This window comes from Struthio camelus, chromosome 1 (genome assembly GCF_040807025.1).
Source record: "Struthio camelus isolate bStrCam1 chromosome 1, bStrCam1.hap1, whole genome shotgun sequence".
Lineage (NCBI taxonomy): Eukaryota > Metazoa > Chordata > Aves > Struthioniformes > Struthionidae > Struthio > Struthio camelus.
This window is the reverse complement of record NC_090942.1, coordinates 41,662,665-41,681,267: the sequence shown is the minus strand read 5'-3', so window position 1 is coordinate 41,681,267 and position 18,603 is coordinate 41,662,665. Positions and strand designations below refer to the sequence as shown.

Here is an 18,603-nt window from a genome sequence, read left to right as displayed (position 1 = left end):
CCGAGTCATTTACAGGCTGTACCATCAATGGTTGTAAAAATTCATATTGTTATCCTGCAGGTTAGGGAAAAATTTCCTCAGGCTGATAGGTGATAGAGTCCCCTTCACCTAGATAAAGGTAAACAAGAGTGCCTGCCCCAAAATGAGCAAAGCCACTCTGAAAACTAAACTAAATGAGCCAGAAGCACATCTTGGGTATTATTTCGCAGCAAGAGCGGGTTAGGGAGTGGGAAAGAGAAGCAGTTGGACATGGCAAGGAGGAAGTACCAGGGTCATCCAGAGAAGTTCGCTGTTGTATGAGCTACAGAGGAAGGTAACAACTTCTGGGTGACATGGCTGGAAGGCAGCCTAGCATTGCGAGCAGAGGAATGCTGTGCTCAAGGAGACAGCATTTCATGTGTGTGTGTTGTAAATGTACAGGATAGTGCCGGGAAAGTATCCTTATTCTCTAAGGATGTCCCCTCCTCACTGGATTTACACAGGCAGGCTATTTCCCCATATCAGGGCATTTTAAAATATACACAGATGTTTCTGCACAGGCCCATGGGGATTCTGTTTTCTAAACAGGAAGACCTGATTAACTTTAGTTGTCTCTGGAGTTAGATTGTACTTTAAAAGAAATGCCTAAACCCTGCCTAACATGGGGAAAATTAGGCTCTGACCTTAAGACATTCATACTTTAGTTGAATTATATTAAACGTACTCTTATGAACATAGTCCTGTTTTTGCCATTTTAAACCTTAAGTCAGCAAACTGGACCAGCATGAAGACTGTGAGATTAAAGATCGTTCCTGAAAGTCGTGAACTGAGATACTTTCTTGCAGGATATGTCTTGCAAAATTTGATTTGTTATATTGTTCTGTATTTTGGGGTACAACCTAGTGTGATGGATTTTAGATCTTGAGGTATGAACATAAATGTGATGACTGTTCTGGCAGCTGGAGCATCTCAGGCCTTTCTGTATTCAGCAGTCTGGAGATCGATTTGGGCTGCTGCTAATTTATTTTTACAAAATAAAGACAAATTCAGTCAAAAAATTAATATTGGATTGTTCTCTTCAAGCTTCCTACACTTTCCCAACCAGCTGTAGGTGAAATTTGAGATAAATATATACCACTCATTTTTGGGAAATGGCTTTCTGTGTCATTCAGTTCTACAAATGGGCCTTGCACCTTGCGGCCTTGTCATACTGAATTTGACAAGTGTCAAATATACCGTGTCATCATTAAACAAGGGAGAAATTGTGTAGAGCTGTGGCCACCTTAGTGGTAAGCATCAGCCAGTTTCCTTGAGGAACAGTTAGCTCAGAGAAATCTTTGTGTAAAATCTGCATGCAGTTATAACTTAGTATTTAGGAATACACTGAAATCTCACGAACTCCATAATAATGCCAATTGCCCAAACCTACAACGAAGAATGTGGACAAAGGTAACAATATGCCGCGTTGTCTGTATACTGGGACAAGTACACATCAACTATGGCAAAACTCTTCATACTTCTTGCTCACAGTAGAGCATCTACTTAACTCAGGGATCTATTTTTTCACTGCATGACCTAAGATGAACTAATGATGTCTAGAGAAGACTTGCTACCAGAAAAGGTCTTGAATTGCTGGCAACTGGCAGGTCGTGGAAGGTTTGAGTGATGGCTGGTTCTTCACTTGGCTCGTTTGTCATGGTTTAGACGTGTTCTCATCAATCTCTTTTACATGCTTCTCTGGAACAATAATCCTGGCTTCCTTTTTTGTTTTCTGACTTACGACTACACTCAAGGATAGAAGCACTAAGACACCTGTTAATGTTGCAGACTGCAGACTGACTTCATATCCTTTAATTCATTCCCTGACTGCACAAGGCTTTCTGGAATTCATTTTCATAGTTAACCAGAAAAGAGGCCTAGGAGGATTTCACAGAAGGCTGTGGTACTTGCTACAGGAGACGAAACCTGTTTCTAGTAGAACAATCTCCCCAGTTGCTTTTTTTTGTTTGTTTTCTTAGAAGGCCAGGAGAGCTCCCTCCTCAAGCAAAATGTCAGCTCATAACTGGAAATGTTGATAACTGCAGGGAAATCTATAGATAGTCTTGAGAAGTTCTTGTTGTGCATGGAACCAAATTAATAACTGCAGACACCTGTCAAAACAATGATTACATATCAAGAATGACTCCAGATGAAAAAGGAGATGTTTGAAACTTCCTTCAAGTATTAATTATTTCAGAGTCCTGAGACTTTCAAAGCTAGTTGGAGAAGATTCTTGGTACCTATATGCATAATACTTAGTGGAAGTCTTTAGTTTCACAGATGAACAGTTTTTTCCCTTGTTAATGAAGGCATATTTTTGCTTGACAAGTGGAAAGCGTTGCCACCTGTGAAAAGATTAAAAAGGGATTTTGAGTGGACTCTTTGTCTGTGACTGATTTTTTTTTTTTTTTTTAGGAAACCTGGCTGCAAGCCAGCTCTCAAGAGGAATCTTCTTAATGTTTGTTTTTTCCCTATGACTGAGATTGGATCCTTAGATAATTTTGACAATGCCACAACAAATTGTTTTATGGAGGGAATGTACTCGTACTTCCTATGTCTCCAGAGTCACTGAAGCAGAAGTCTGTGATTCTCGTTATGTGAACAAGATGTTCTTAATGCTCATATTGCCTTTTTTCTTTAGTATGGTCATAAGCATTAGGTATAAATACATGGACATTCTTGTACTTTACTTATTAGCATTGGTAAATTTGTATTCTCCTTTAAAGTGTTAAATCTCATAGCTGGGCTTCTGCTCTAGCAAAAACAGGTAATAGTTGAATCAATTTCCTAAGCCTTGTTTGGATAATAAACAATAATACTCAAATTATTTTTTTACATTAACATTGTTGGAGAATGATAGATTTGTCCCTACAATAATTATAGTTGATACACGTTTTTGAAAATGAACATGAGATACTGATTGCTGTTGGTGGAGATGTTGGTCCATCATTTGTTGCTGGAAGAAGCCTAGCTCTGCTGGAGTGAGAGCCATGTTCTCTTGCAGCAGCTGATGATCTGCACAATTCTTAAGCCTGATGGAACTGGAAAAGATTTTCCAACGTTGTTGCTCCTTTGATCCCAATTTTGTTCTTTTTTGTCAGCCTTCCTATACTGATGTTCTTACTCTTTTGTCTCCATTTTCTTGACTTTCAGTGCCTTCCTGAAGGAAGATAGTTAATTTTGCTGCAAACCTCTTAAATTTCTGAGCTTTCCCTTAGGCAGTTGAGTAATGAGGTTTTCAGCTGTGCCTTAACTTTCATACAGCAGTCTAAACTGATGATAGAGAAATGTCTGATTATGAGATTATTGTTTCAGCATCTCACATAACAATTTGAGGAAATAACTGGTGCCCAATATTGTAAACCAGAAATTCCTATTACAGAGACTATGAATAGGAAAGAGTTTGATAATTTATGCAGCAGCAGCTTTCTTGCTGACTTATACAGGTGGGTCACTAAGTCAGAATGCAAAAACGGAGCAGCAGCAAGGACTGTGAAAGTGGTTGGTCTCAATTCAAGATCAAGTAATGCCACCAGCTTACCCATGGATGTATCCCACCTGTTGTGAGGACAGGGACTGAAGACACTGGCCCAGCTGGTAGTGTTTCTCCTGCAGCATCATTCTTGGTGCTCCTCATCCACTAAAGTCTGCTAAGGCTCAGCCATTGTCCCCTTCCACTTTTCTTACAGGTGATCTCATCTACTTTATGGCTTTCACTTGTATCTCTGCTGACTAGTTCTTTTTCCTCAGCCAGCCTATCTGTAGCTTCCTCAAGTACTGAGTTGCCAAATAAAACTCCGTATTTTATCCAGTGTGCCAGAGTAGTGAACAGGTGGCTCTGTAGGTGATGCTGCACCTAAATGATCTATGACATAAGACTGCTGTGAATTCTCCTTCAGTTGTTACTGACGGTTAGACTACACTTGGGTGGTGTGAGCACTTTAAAGCAGAAATCACCTATGCTTTTTACACTGCCCAGAACATTGAAGTTCTGAACTTAGGCCCTACCACTATATGGTAAGTAAGTCAATAGAGATCTTTCTCTCGTGTACCGAGACATACAACTGTGATGTCTGTCTTTCTGCTCTGCATTCAGGCTTTCATTACCCAGGCTGTTCTTCCTTTCTAGTTACTCTATTTCCTTTTCTTTCCTCAAATCACGCAATTTCCTTTTTCTCCATTGTTGCCCCTCAGCTCTCACATTGCCAAGACCAAGCAGGTGCAGGTGAAAGCCTCTTCATTGACTGTTTTCTTATCATTTTAATCTCGTAAGCCATCACACTGCTTTTGTCCTTTTGCATCAAATCTGAGCTAGCCCTCAAAAAAACTCCCCCACTACGCTTCCGATCCCATAAAACTCTGCTCCCATTTGCCTCCTGCCTCTTGAAGGCCTCTCTCTTCCTTGGCTCATGCGCTGTCTTATGCTGTCTTTGCCATGCCTCCAGTTTTTTTTCCTACATATAATGCCTTTCTCCTCCCCATTTGCTGATGATTCTGTCCCACCTAATACAACTGCTCTGAGACTTGACTGCCTAAGGCCTGCCAGGTAACTTCTATGCGTTTATTGTGTGACCAGATGCATGTCATCGTCACATAGTCTGAGATGAGAGGCTCTCACATGCCAGTTGTGCAGCCCTGAGAGGCTGTTACTGAAATATCAATAGTATGCGTGCGGGGAGCAGAATCTGTTGAAAAAAGTTCTGTGAGTGAAGTCTTCATAAAAAGATTTGGTCTGTGTGGAAAGGAAACACTATTCTTCATGTTTTTTGCTCCCTTGGACACCTAATGAGAGCACACAACCCATAACTTTAAACTTTGCTAAGAATTTTGGACGTCTGGGGAAGTCAGTGTAAGTATTAGAATAACTTAGGAATGATGAATTGAGGATGCACGCACATTTGTGAGGTGTTAGGCCCCAATTAAATGCTTTCTACCATGTAGTCACATTTTATTACAAATTACGTATGTTTGGAACATTGATAAAAAAGAAAGTATGTCATCTATTTACAACCACTACACATTTACATATATTATTTACAGATAATGAATTTAGTAATATATATGAGCAGAAAATATAGCAAATATCAATATGAAACTGTACAGGGCTTAATCTCATGTCCTTTACTGTGGTTGCATTTCACTGTAATAATAAATACAGTTCTATATTTACACATTTTACTTTAAAAATCTATTAAATGAATTTTAACAATTTCAAGTTTAAAATATCTGATCAAAATATTTCAAACATGCTTATAAAAATAAGACAAAGCCTTTAGGACTTTCTGCAAGCTAAAAAAGTTCTGATAAAAGAAGCTTTCTTAAACTAGTCTTTAGAAATATAACATTATTTTGCTTCTCAAATCACTTTACAAACTTCTTAAATATAGCGAGCTGAAAGGAATTTCACTGACATTAAGCAGTGCAGCACAGATGGATCCTAGTTAAAATAAAGCTAAGTAAACATGGTAATAGGTATTGTGCAATGGTTGACTGATCCTCTGTTTAATCCAAAGTGGTTTCAGGCATCATTCTCCAGCTGTATGCTGCACTGCTTCAAAAGCCACAGGAGATAAAGGATCGAGATAAGTACACAGCTGACTTTATCATACATAATTTCTGCATTTGTTCATTTTTTTTTTTCCTGAAGGATGAACATGCCAAAGTCAACTGATGCCATCTGTAAATGCAAAACTAAAAATAAGCCAGTGTGAGTGGAGAAGAAAATCAAGGCATGTCCATTGCTGGCAACAGATTCTTCATTAGGAAAATCCATCCTTTGAGTGCCAGGAAGTTATGTACATAATAACAGATGAACAACAGAAATCATCTTAATTACTGGGCTAGCCTAACCTTGGTAATGTTCAAAAATTGCTTGTGCACCTGGAGATTGAGTGGCCATTAACTGAGAAACAAGTGCTGGGCTATTAAATGTTATTGCTTGGAGAACTATTTTTAACAACAAAAAAATCTCCAAATTTGTACACTTCTGTATCTTAAATGGTCTGAAAATGTGCCAACTTTGACAAAAGAATATTGGAATTTCCCCAGGTGGCTTAGTCAAGGTCAAAGACTAATCTAGGAAAATAAAGGTGGCTCTGCTGTCTGAAATATTTTGACAGTAGGCTGTAATTGGGATGCTTCTGGCATATGTAAATGTATATGCCTTGATTCGGCAAAGTATTAACAGATTTAAAGCTAGAGAGGAACTCTGTGTTCTAATCTACCCTTCTCCTTATCTAAAGCCATGAAACTTCCCTGATTTCCAACAGCTCCTCCACTACCTCTTTTCGAGAATAAATCCAATTGGAATTTACGTATACTTGGTTCCCCCTAAGCCTTAGCAGTTCCAATCACCAACTGCCATCACTGTCAACAATTTGCACCTTTATTTCTATGCTGTATATCCCTAACGACAACTTCCAGTAGATCTTATTAGATTCTTCTCCTCTTGATTGACTAGACTGTTCCTCTCAAACTCAATAATTTCTTAGTAGCTGCTAGTAAACTGTGATCAAATCACTTCTTTGATAACCTGCTTTTTACATTTATGGTATTTAAATCCTTTTCAGTTTTTCAAAGTTCTTCACAGCATGTGGATGCAAGCACTGTGTGAAATATTCCAGTACTGTTTGCGTCAGCGGTAAGGACACAGATCATACAACCTTTTAACTCCTACTTGATATTCCCTGGTCTGTAATTAGAGAGCATTGTGTCCCCTTGGATAACTCTTCAATTGGCTAGCAACCATGAACTAGAGGCCTTCCACAATCACTGCTTCGCAGGACAGAGATCACACCAATAGTAGGATTACAGCTTTTGTTCCTAGACAAATGACTTGAATGTTTCTAAGTGAGTACCTCTGGTATCATTTATTTGCACTCAGCACACCCAACGTTCTGTATTGATTTTCCATGTAGTGCTTTCCACTCCCGAATTTTAAGAGTCATCTGCCAAATTTATCAGCAGTAATTCTGGAAATAATTCTACTAGCATGACAGTAAGTCATGATCAAACTGTGCCGAACCTCACTAGAAAAATGTCCATGTGACAGTGGCTTGCCATTAACAATTACATTTTAGCCACTTAGTAGGATTTTGATTAACTTCTTTCCCGTCATGTTAATTTTGTATTGTTTTAGCTGACAGTTAAAGTCAAGTCAGATGACTTCTATAAAACAAACCTAGAAGCAACTAAATTATTAAATTAAAAGCATTATCAATAAAACATGGAGCTTCATCACTGTCTATTTTCCAGAAACCTTTAGGACTTCAACAGGATTACTCTTTCACTTAAATACCTTGCTGAATCAGGGCCATACACAGACACTTAAAAGAAAACAATCATGGAACTGAAGAAGTAGGAAGAGCAAATGATATCAAATAGGGAAAAAAAAAATCCCAAAACATAAACTCTACCAGGTAATGCTCTGAAGAAAAAGCTTACCAGTTTAACATAGTATTTTTGCTCTTGACGAACAGATGCCTTTTCTGAGTAGTGCCACTTTAAAAGAGAACAGTTGATACAACTGCATGAACTCTGGCAACTCTCAGTTTCTCTTTTCATCCCAGCATTTTCTAAAGAGGCTGAGAAGGCTCATGTATTGGATTTTCAGCTTGCTGCAAGTTTTGTGATGGTCTGTTTTTGTGATTCATGTAACAATAGTTTAGAGCCATTCTCTAGCTTGTATACACACACTCATACTTACTTTTGAGATTAAAATTTTTGTAAACATAGATACTTTCTGCATTGCCACTGAAACTAGCGACATGGAACAAATGCTACTGATGAAAGATTACAGCTTTCTGTCATTTGATAAGATGATGGCATTAGTGAATTGCTGGTAGGCATGTCATATGATATGCTGGCACTTGTGAAGGTTACCAGTGCTTGTGTTGAGTCACAGGATTGTTTTTCTATGTCTTCTGAATTCACAGAGATCAGACTAGTGTGTTTTGATCTCCTCCACAAGAAAGTTTGCTTTCGTAGACCTCCGAGGTCCTCCTTGAAGTGGGGATTGAAAAGTATATAAAGGAGTGGGTTTAGGCATGCGGGCAGTGGAACAATCACTAGCAGTATTGATTTAATCACTTCTGGGCTGATAAAAGTGAGATTGAGTAAGGAGGAGAAAGATAAGAAGGCCACAGGGCAATAAAGAATGCAGTTAGTAAAAAGTAGCAAGGCTATGTGTTTCACCATAGAGCAATCCCAAACGTTGTCTAGTTCTCCCTTTTCTAAACTGCAATAGAGCTTTGTATAAGCAATAGTCATTACTAGAAAACAAAGGGAGTTCAGCAATACCAGTGCTACCATGTAGCCCATAGCAGTGGGTTCTCCAAACGGCAATGGTAAACAAAGTGGAGAAACTCCATATTCCCTTCCACTGAGGAGTGGTATCACTGCAATGACTAGCGCCAACATAAAGCAAAAAGAAATGGCTATTTTTACACTAGCAGTAGAAGATTTTGTTTCAAACTTTGTAGCATGCTTTACAGAAAATGCACGTTCGAGTGTGGCAAGGGTAAGGAGGAAAATGGAAACCTCTGAAGCAAAAATGGACAGAAGGCCAGTTATCTGGCAACCAATTCCACTTTCCCACCATGCTCCGTACTGAGCAAAGCTACCAAAAGTTGATGCATCCACACTGGCTAATATTCCACTGGCTAGACCCATCAAGGCGTTTACAATGGATATTAAACCAATTAGAAGTCTTATGGAGGAAATATACAGCAGAGATCTGAAGATCGTAGCAGTCACCAGTGCATTGCAAATAAAGGCCAAACCCACTATGGTCCACACTCCAGTTCTGATCAGCCAGCTACCAAACAGATGGTCACATGGTTTGAAGGGACCTGAAATGACCAAAAAAAACAAAAAAAAAAAAAGGAAAGGAAAGGGAAACTCATGTAAGATTCAAAAGTTAATTTTATGCTGTTCAAGACCCTAACTTTCATGCCTCTTGTTGGTTCCCACCACAGCCAGTGAATTCCAGTCCAAAAGGTGAACTGGATGTTTTTTCTTCCTGAGCCAAGCTTCACAATCAAAAGTGACTAACTTTGGAGTGACCAGAGAGGTCGATAATGCACTGCTCGTACGCACGTTCCGTTATTGGTACACATGAGTCTCTCTGTCCCTCAACCTGAATAGGCTGTGTTTTCTTTTTTTGCCCAGCAGTGCAAGTGCAGTGTGAACGTGGCCAGGAATCCTCAGGGCAGGACAGCATGGCTCTCCCTCCCTTTTATCTCAGCTATGATCTTATAGATGTGCGAAACACCATTGCAGGGAAATGAGAAGGTTACTGGGAAATCCTGAAGCTCTCACTCTTACAGTAGTCACTAGATACATATTTTGCTATTGTTAATTTAACAGCTGGAGGCAAAACTTTAGTCTGAGGAGAACAGTGATTAGAAAGCTAATTTACTGAATGAAATGTCCAGTCTGTAGAGTCAAGAAACGTTGTGATGTCTGTAAATGTGTGAAAAAAGCCGAAAGATGTTTCTCACTGAGCTGGTACAGGTTTTGAAGAGTCCCAGTGAAGTGTGATATAATGGATATGGGCAGATGCACTTTGGCTACCTTGCAACATGTCATTTGCAGTGTCCTGTCTGAAGCCTGCTTTGCTCTTCTGTTTCATCCATCAAGATTCTAGAAGGTGATTCAAATGGCTCTGACCTTTGCAAGTAAAAGGCCAGGCCTGTTTTTTAACAGCTAAGGTGTGGGGAAGAAGATGCTTTTATCTTTAGGTGCATGTAGTACTGAGAGGAATATGAGAAGGTGAATCTTTAATGAATTAATTCTGAAAGAATTTGGGATGGATTTTGTAATCCTGCTGCAATTCTTTCTGGCAAGAATTTGGAGTGCATCCTTAGAGACACATTGCTCAGATAGCATCTCTGTGCCATCGTTAAGCCTGCCGTCAGAGAAACCATCGCCACCTTTCTCACTGAAGTGAAGGCTACTACATATCCTATATTGACAGATGAATGCATCATGGATTACACTAGTTTGGACTGAGATCCAATGAGATCTGAGAGGTTTCGGCTTAAATTAGGAAATCCGAGTTCTTGAAAAATGTTAATGTACTATCCTCCATAGACACAGATACATTGAAAAATTGGAGAGGGTCTAGTGGAGGGCCACCAAGATGATTAGGGCTGGAGAACCTGAACTATGAGGAAAGGTTGAAGGAATTGGAGTAAAGGGCATTGGAAGATTACGAAAAGTGGTGCCAGTAGGTTGAGGAAGGTGAGTCTTCCCATCTACACAGCTAGTGCTGTGTCCAGTCCTGCTCTCTTCAGTCCAAGGAAGTACGTGGACATAATGGCAAAGGGCCACAAAAATGACTAAGGGATTGGAGCTTTTCTCATATGAAGAGAACCGGAGAGAGCAGGGATTGTTTAGCCTGGAGAAGAGAAAGCTGAGGGGGGGATCTTATCAAGTATTACATACTTGGTACGAGGTAGTAAAGAAGACAGAGCCAGACTCTTCTCAGTGGTGCCAGTAAAAGGACAAGAGGCAAAGGGCACAAACTGGAGTACAGGAAATACACTTTAAACATGAGCTAGTCAAACACTGGTTGCTCAGAGAGGTTGTAGAGTCTCCCTCCTTGGAGCTATTCAAAACCTATCCGGACATGGCCCTGAGCAACTTGCTACGGTTGACTCTGTTTTGAGCAGGCTGGTTGGACTAGACAATCTTCAGCAGTCCCTTCCAACGTCATCCATTCTGTGTTTCAGGTTTGTTCAGCCTACAGAAGAGAGGGCATGTGGGGGGCATCTGATCACAGTCTTCACCACTCAAAAGGTAGCTGTAAAGAAGATAGATTTACTCTCTTCTGATGGATGCATGGTGACAGAATGAGAGGCACAAGTTGCTTCAGGTTTCTTATATCTGTCCAGATAAAAGAAAACAATTCTTCACTGTGGGAGCAAGCAGCTACTGGAATAGGTTGCCCAGTGAACTGGTGGAATCTCCCTTGCTGGAAATATTCAAGACTTGGCTTGACAGGGCCCTGGATAACCTAACCTAAGGACTTCCTTTAAGGGTGGATGAGATGATTTCCAGAACTCCCTTCCAATCTAGACTTTTCTATTTTCCTATGATGTGATACCGTTTGGTTATTCAGAAAGGGATAGCAGGTTAAGAATGCAAACAGATGTTCCCTGATGAAAATTAAGGTTGGGTTGCCCTGTCCTTTAATTCCAGAAGGAGACTCAGACTTTGTGTTATCATCATTTCATAGACCATAGAGATGTGGTTGTAAGGGATATCTGGCAGTCATCTACTGTAATTTCCCACCTCGTAGCAGGACTACCATTGATACTAGATCAGGTCAGCCAAAGCTCTGTGTAGCTATGTCTTAAAAACTTTACAGATGGACACTCCACAGCCTCTCTAGGTAAACTGTTACCCTTTCTCAAAACGTAAAAATCTTTATGACACCAGGAATAGCATAGAATAGAAAGGAGTAGACTCTGTTTTGCTAATATTCCTTACAGACCTTTTCTACTGTTGTTTACAACAGATGGATTGGGTAAAAAATTCATCTCTGTGTGGGTATCTATCCAACTGCGGAAGTGGAGGAATTCCAGATCTTTTCCTGAATGGAAGATTTGTCATGTTTTTAGTTTGGATGCAAATAGTCCCTTTTGGGACTATCCAGTCCGAGAAAATATATTTATGGATTAAATATTTAAATCTTTCATTTATGAAATACATCTTCCTGCTTAAGTTGACTATCAAGCTATACTGTAAGCAAGGTAAGTGCACCACAGAGAGTGAAATCTATTGTTTGATAGATTGTTTGATACAGCAGCTCCACAGTGACTCTTTCCCCAGACTGACTGTTTCCTTGAATGGTAACAGGAAAGTTTGGCTCAGCCTTGTCTGCTAATGCAAAATATGCCAACTCTTCATCATTATTAGTACTGATTTGTTTCGAATATGCTTTATGGGAATCTTTGCAACTGCTGCAATGTTGAAGCTCATCTGCATTCTGTTGAGACCACAGTCCCATACCTGGAATCATCATTCCAGTAATGAACAACATGACACTGCTGTCTGCATGCTGGAAACGAAGCGCAAGAAGTGCAATCCCTGGGAACTGCTCTACTCGTTGGAGCTGTAACAACTAAAGGGGAGAAGAGATGGCTTATTGGCGTGTATGTTTTTTTTCCTTTGGTGGCCAAACTTATTTCAAGCCAAAACTGCAAAGAGGCTGGTTGTCCTGAATGTGCACCTAGCTAGCATTTCAAGCCAAGTAACACAAGTCTCATCAGTAGCATAAATAGTTGGGAGAATGCTGAATTCATTCCTGAATCTGTTTTGCTGTTAGAAAGCTGTGGCTTTTGGGGAATCCAATGCATTTGAGACTGCAAGCTGAGGTAAGGTATGCATTTTGGGAGGTTCCTCTTCTAGATACCAGGGCTGGCACCTGAGAGTTGATGAGAGAATTTCCCTTTACCAGCCTTTACCAGATTTCTCTTCAAGCGTGCTCAAAGTATTTGGAATAGTCTACAAGTAAACAAAAGACAGTTGATTATAACCATACTCTGGATGTGTTTTTGACTCTCCATAAATCCCAGATATACTTCCCATGGGATAGGCTTGGAAATACATGCTATTTCCTGCTGAAGTACGCATCATGAAAGTTGAAATGCCACCTATGTCACCAAATTTAGGAAAAGCATTATGGAGGTGAATATAATTTCAGCTGGCAGGTGGATGCTTTGAGTTTTTGGAATCCAAGGTGGGCCCTTTGGGTCTTTAGAGATCAGAAAATATTAAGTAAAATCATTTTCCCTGCTAACCACCCTCATTTCTGAAGGAGGAAGATATGAAGATAAATTAGGAAGGTAGTTTGAGGATAGGCAGCAAATAAAACTGGATTGTCATTTTTGTAGTTTCTTGTGATGGTGTCTGTGAGGTAGGTCATGAGAGGAGAGGATCGATATAGCTGCTTGGTTTCATCATCTAAGCAGCCTGAAAAAACTTGTGATCTGAAGGGGTCAGAGTTGTGGAAAGTTGAGGTTTTCTTTGCATTTGGAAGTGTTGCCTTTTTGGAAGTGCTTCTCGGGATCTGTGATTGAAGTAAGACTAGAGCTGGTCCTTCTTCCTGTAAAGGCAAGTCATGGCTGAAGTCTGCTGTGTAATGTCACAGATTTGAGGTGTGTATGCTGTGTGATTGAAGCTGAATACTCCAAAGTCTCAGAAGCATTATTTTTCCCTATAGTCTCACAGATAACTGTGCTCTCTCAAAGTCCTCCACAGTGATCTGTACCTCTCTGCAAAGACACAACCCTTACAGCTGAGAGGTACTCCATGCGGGTACAGCCATCGCCATCAAGTGGGAAGAAGCAGCTATGTGCTAGTTTGCAAGTTTTTCTAAGATACCATTTGAAAGGTCAGCATGGACGCAACATTTTCTGTTGTGTTTGTGTCACTTGAAGACAGTGATGTTTTTGTGAACTCAGTAGTTATAATAAGGCCATAGGAGAATATGAGTGGCCAAATTTATCCAAATTTTTTGGCCTCCTATCTTTTCTATTCCTGCTTATGTAACTTCTGTTTTGTTATTTGCTATTACAGACAAGAATCTTGGCTTGGAATGAATGCTGAAGCACTAGCTGTCACTTGGGGTTTTTTTGCTCACGTTTCACAAGGAAGGAATGGCTAGGGAAAACGTTTACTGAATCAGGCTAGCAAAGCCCATGACCACCACTGCTAAAGCAAGGAGAGACATTCCAGGGACATGCTTCTTTCCTTGCTTTAAAGCAATCTTTCAGTGGAATCGATGGCGTGCAGCTTTGCAGTTTAACTGAAGCATTTCTTCTTCCTTCATTCCACATTGCTAAGCCACAGATGCACTACTCTATAACGAAAATGACAGTGGTGAGAGTCCTTTGTGATGGCCTGTGTAGGACCAAAACAGCAGTGTTTGGTATTTATTAGCAGTTGAACTAAACTGTGTTTTTCAAGGAGTTAAAGTGTAGAATAACTCAATGCAGTTCAGAGGAATTAACTTAGTTTTACAAGGAATGAGAGAGCAAAGACTCTGTTCTACATGTTCTTCTTGCTAGAAACAGATTTTAATAACTTTTGATAAGAGGCCTGGAGTGAAGATCTGCCTGAGGACTGGGTAAAACTTCCAGTATATTCATAGATGAACTCAGTAGCTGAATAGTTTTCTGGACTTCAGTGCAAAATTTATATTATTGTAAAATGTATTTGGTCTCACCAAATTATTTCAAAACATCATGTTACTTCCTAGTACCAGATTCAGAGTTTGTTCTGCATCTCAAATATTTGGTAAAGGTGTATTTGGTTTCCCATCTGCCTAGCAGTTCCATACCTGGAGAAGGCGAACATTGCACTGAATGATGAGCTTTCAAATCCTCTTCAAAGTCAAGAAGAAAATCTTCAAAGTCACGTTCATCTGTGGGGGAGAAAATACCCAAATTTGGTACAGCCTTTTTTAGGAAAATCTCTTTCAGTATATATTGCAAAATATGTCTGTTGTATTTAAGGCTTGGTCTTGTCTCTTCGCCTGCCAAACCATAAGCAGAAGCAGACATAAGCTTACTTGGTTTTGAATCACTGTACTCAGGAACATTTAAAAAGTTGGCACTATCACATCTCTGAAATAATCACCTTCAGAAAGGTAGGCTCTCCATTACCTACTAAGAATTAACCCAGCTCCTTTTTATTTTTTATGCCATAGCTTCACCATGTGTTCTTGGCTTCATTCTTGCTCGAGCCAGCCCTGATCTCTGAAACGTACTGGTTTGCAGGAATAGAGATAGCACAGAAAGCAGCAGGATAGTATAACACGCATACACTTACAGTAACAGGTCACGTAACAGACCCTGTGCTGAAGAGGAGGAAACATACAGTAATATTCTAACCTGGAGAGCAAATGCACTCTTTGGTACTCAGGAAGCGTCAGAAAAAAACACTAGCAGGGATACCAAGTTAGCCATACTAGCGCTCTGACTCATCCTGAAGCAGGTACACAGCACACGTAAGCCAAGGACAAGCTACTACCTCCAAGCCTGGCAAGAAACGGTGACCTGAATCTTTGCTGGCTTGCTATGCTATGGTACGTACTGCAACATACTAGCACTGTTTCCCTTCCTCTCAGTTACAGGGAAGATTCCACTTTCTGCATTATTATTGCTAGCATTTAGATGGAAAGAAGAGTGATCGAGACTTTTGAAAGGCTGACCTGACACAATGAGTTTGCTAAGTACGGCAACGCTTGAATGACATATTATTGGGCAAGAGAGAGGGAGAGGCTATCTCTCCACCTGGAAAAGAGTACCACGTTTACTTAATATCACGGGCTGCTCCTGTGAAACTCAGGGTCAGAACTTCCACTCCTTTCTCTGGAAAAATCATAGGCTTTAGGAAGATTTAAAAGCAAAAGACAAGGATTACCTTGAATTTGTAACAATCCAGCATCCTTCCTGTGAAAATCGTCAATGCTGCTGTTCTCATCTTTGTTCCAATGGTTGGAGATTTTGTAGTGGCTCTCACAAACTCCAAAGGCACAGCACTGATAAGCATAAGGCATTTCCATGACCCTGTACAAGGAAGCATGCCAAGGTTGAGAGTACCAGAGTTACTGGATTGTATTGCTCCTCTGAGGTCAGCACAGAGGAATTTCAATCATAACCATGATTGAAAGTAAAAATGGGTAAAAATCAGTCCTGGTAATACAAAACGGAGGATTCACAGACAACATTCCATGGCTCAAAATGCAAATGATTTCTAGGCTGATTTTACTAAAGGCTTAATGAAGTTTTCCTATATATTTTCATGATGGACATATTTAGTAATATTTATAAATTTTATATTTATATTTAAATATTTTATATTTAAAGAAGCAGTTAGAGATAGATGACTTGCAGTTGAATGAATGCTGCTCTGAGAATCATATTTGTATTTTATGATTTTTAACGATTTTACAGTGTAGCTCAACATGTCACTTCCTTCATGTTTTCTTTTTAAAAAGCAGATCTAAAGATCACAACTGCCTCTACCTGCATAGCAGGCAAAAATAAAACATCATTTCCCAAATGGAATTTCTCCAATTTTAGGAAAATGAGATCTACTTTTGGATTCAAACTTCATCCACTTCTCTCCACCTCAAACTTTTTTCACAGTGAAACAGCAGAAAGGAGATCATCTTTCATGCACAGACCAACAAAGCAATGTTCTGAACTGAACGGTGAATGCATCAAAAACATCATATGTGAAAGCAATGTCACAAAAGAAAAGGTTTTACTTTATTAATTGTCATAGGAATGAACGAGGTGATCACAGTACACTGGATGTCCACTACTAATTCTTTTAAGATCACTGGTATTCCTAACACATAACTGGGTATTGGTCAGTGAGTTTCAATGATTTTGAGGGTTTCTACTGTCAGACAGTTGCTGATTTCCTGTATGTTTTGGATTCCATTACTTTGGGCATGTGCAAATTCTGGGGTAGTATGGAAGAGCTACATATATTCAAGTTCTACAAACGATTTCTTCTATTTCTTAGATATACTTTATGCTTTGGAAGTAGATATACTTAATCTACACTGTTCTCCAATAATACACAGTAAAACCTAACAATTCACCTTCATGTCAAAAGCCTAATCAACCAAAAAGTTCAAACATAAAAGAGGCGATTAGAAGTTATTCTAACTTAACTTAAAGGGAATAAAATAGAGCTACATCCTACTATCAGATTACTTTTAACAGTTTAATCATGTAAATTAACATAACGAGCACTCTAAGCAACCCTTAATGTCCTGGGAAATCTACAAAGGGATCAATCTGTGAATAAGGCCTAGCGTCAATGGGACTTAAACTTGCGCACTAGTCAAAAGGCTTGGTACAAAGGGGAACAAACTAACCCCAGGGGCTAAAGTTATTTTTTTGTATTAGTGCATTTTGGGTCACTTAGTTTCTACTTGCTGATACTTTTGCTGGGAATGAGCAACAATAAGCCGTACTGTTGTACATAATGCAAAAATTTACAAAAGGAATTTTTTTTTTTTTAGGTACTGCAGTAAAGTTCAAGGTAACCAAGATTTAACTATCAAGCAGCTTTAATGGCAGCAGATCTAAACATTTAATTTCTTAACTCGTTTCTGTGCATATGGTCTTTTAAAATAATGAGATTATCTGATTGAATGTTTTTGTAAAAATTTGCCAGAAGCTGTCCTTAAATAAACTATTATTAAACCCACAGGTTAATAGACTACTCCAGAGTTAGTCACCTTCTAGGCTGAAAAGCAATGCCCATGACCTGATTAGAAGTAGAAATGCCCCTTTTCTAACAAAAATAACCTTATTAAAAAAGACCATTGAAAGTTCTGCAAGGTGATGGTGTGACCTTTTTGGAAGTTCATACTGCTGGGGGAAAGACTAGCTGGCGGATATTTCAGCCTCAAGTGACTACTACTAATGTATTCTCTGGTTAATCAGAGAGCTCCCTATGCCTAATAATGACAGGTTTCCAGATGCTGTTGGCCTTCTACCAGTCTGATGGCCAGTCTTAGAGAAGAAATCTGGACCTCTCACATTATCCTGTTTCCAAAAAGTGGCCAACGCTCCAAAAACTTTTAGGCTATCTAAATTAAAGAGTAAGACTCCCATTTCCAGTCACACAGGGCTGGAAGCAGTTCTTTTTATGGCTGGTGCCTATTTGATATGGGTGATTTGGACTTTGTCAAATTAAATTCTTTAAAAAACGTTGGCTGAATCTGTTTTTATATACTGCTTATCTTACTGATGGTATCTGCATCCTTCCTTTTTTTTCTTTTTTTTCCCTGAAGCAAGGAATACTTTCTTTGTTTTTCAGTTAAGCAGCAGAGAACACAGTGTCATTTTTCAGCTCACAAAGGTATGGGTTGTCAGTGAATGGGAATGCATAGTTACGATGCACGGAGCTAGTAACTGAATTCTTCGCAGTACTGAAACAAAGCGTCAGATAAAGAAGGAAGGAGCGGTTGGCAACATGGCTTTATTTCCTCATAGCTTGCCACAGCAGGCTGGGCTAGGCTGTGTGCATTCTTGTGCCGTTGCTGAAGGTGGGGCAGAAGATGCTCAGCTGTTTGTTTGATGTTTCTGTATTGAACAGCAATGACCCACTTAGAGGAGCAGGAAGCTTTTATACAGGAATTTGTCTTTAATATTGTAACCAATACAATTGGTTCCAAAAATTACAAAGGGTGAAATTTAGTTTTGTTTTAGATCTCTGTTCAAGTTTGGTGCTTTATTCATTGCCCAGGCAGCGACCTTGTTAAGTCACGGCCAATTTAATTTATGGTAAAAGTCCTAAGGAACTCCAGATTAAGATTTTACCCCAGTCTCTCCTGATGAGACATCCTTTGCTCTTAAAGAGATCAATCAGCTCTAGATATGTAATCACATCTCTTATACCTTTTTGAATGACTTCAGCTTTTTCCTGACACTTCCTTGTTAAGTACTTATATGGCTTAAACTCACTGTAGTTGCATTTTAGCAAGATACATAATTTTACTGGGGGAAAAAAAAATCATATAAAATATAGTTTTAATAAAAGAATTAACAA

The 18,603-nt window shown here is 39.4% G+C and overlaps 1 protein-coding gene across 1 annotated transcript in view; it reads right to left on the bottom strand.

The window, feature by feature from the left end:
• Positions 1 to 4,918: 4,918 nt before the first annotated feature.
• The window catches only part of LGR5 (leucine rich repeat containing G protein-coupled receptor 5), a 96,670-nt gene continuing 82,985 nt past the window's right edge, over positions 4,919 to 18,603 (bottom strand). The window contains exons 16-18 of the mRNA XM_068935650.1: positions 15,451 to 15,596; positions 14,366 to 14,449; positions 4,919 to 8,867 (exon numbers count right to left, since the gene is read on the bottom strand). Of these exons, the coding sequence (XP_068791751.1) occupies positions 7,777 to 8,867; positions 14,366 to 14,449; positions 15,451 to 15,596 (1,321 nt within the window). The 3' untranslated portion in view covers positions 4,919 to 7,776. The remainder of the gene's footprint in view (positions 8,868 to 14,365; positions 14,450 to 15,450; positions 15,597 to 18,603) is intronic.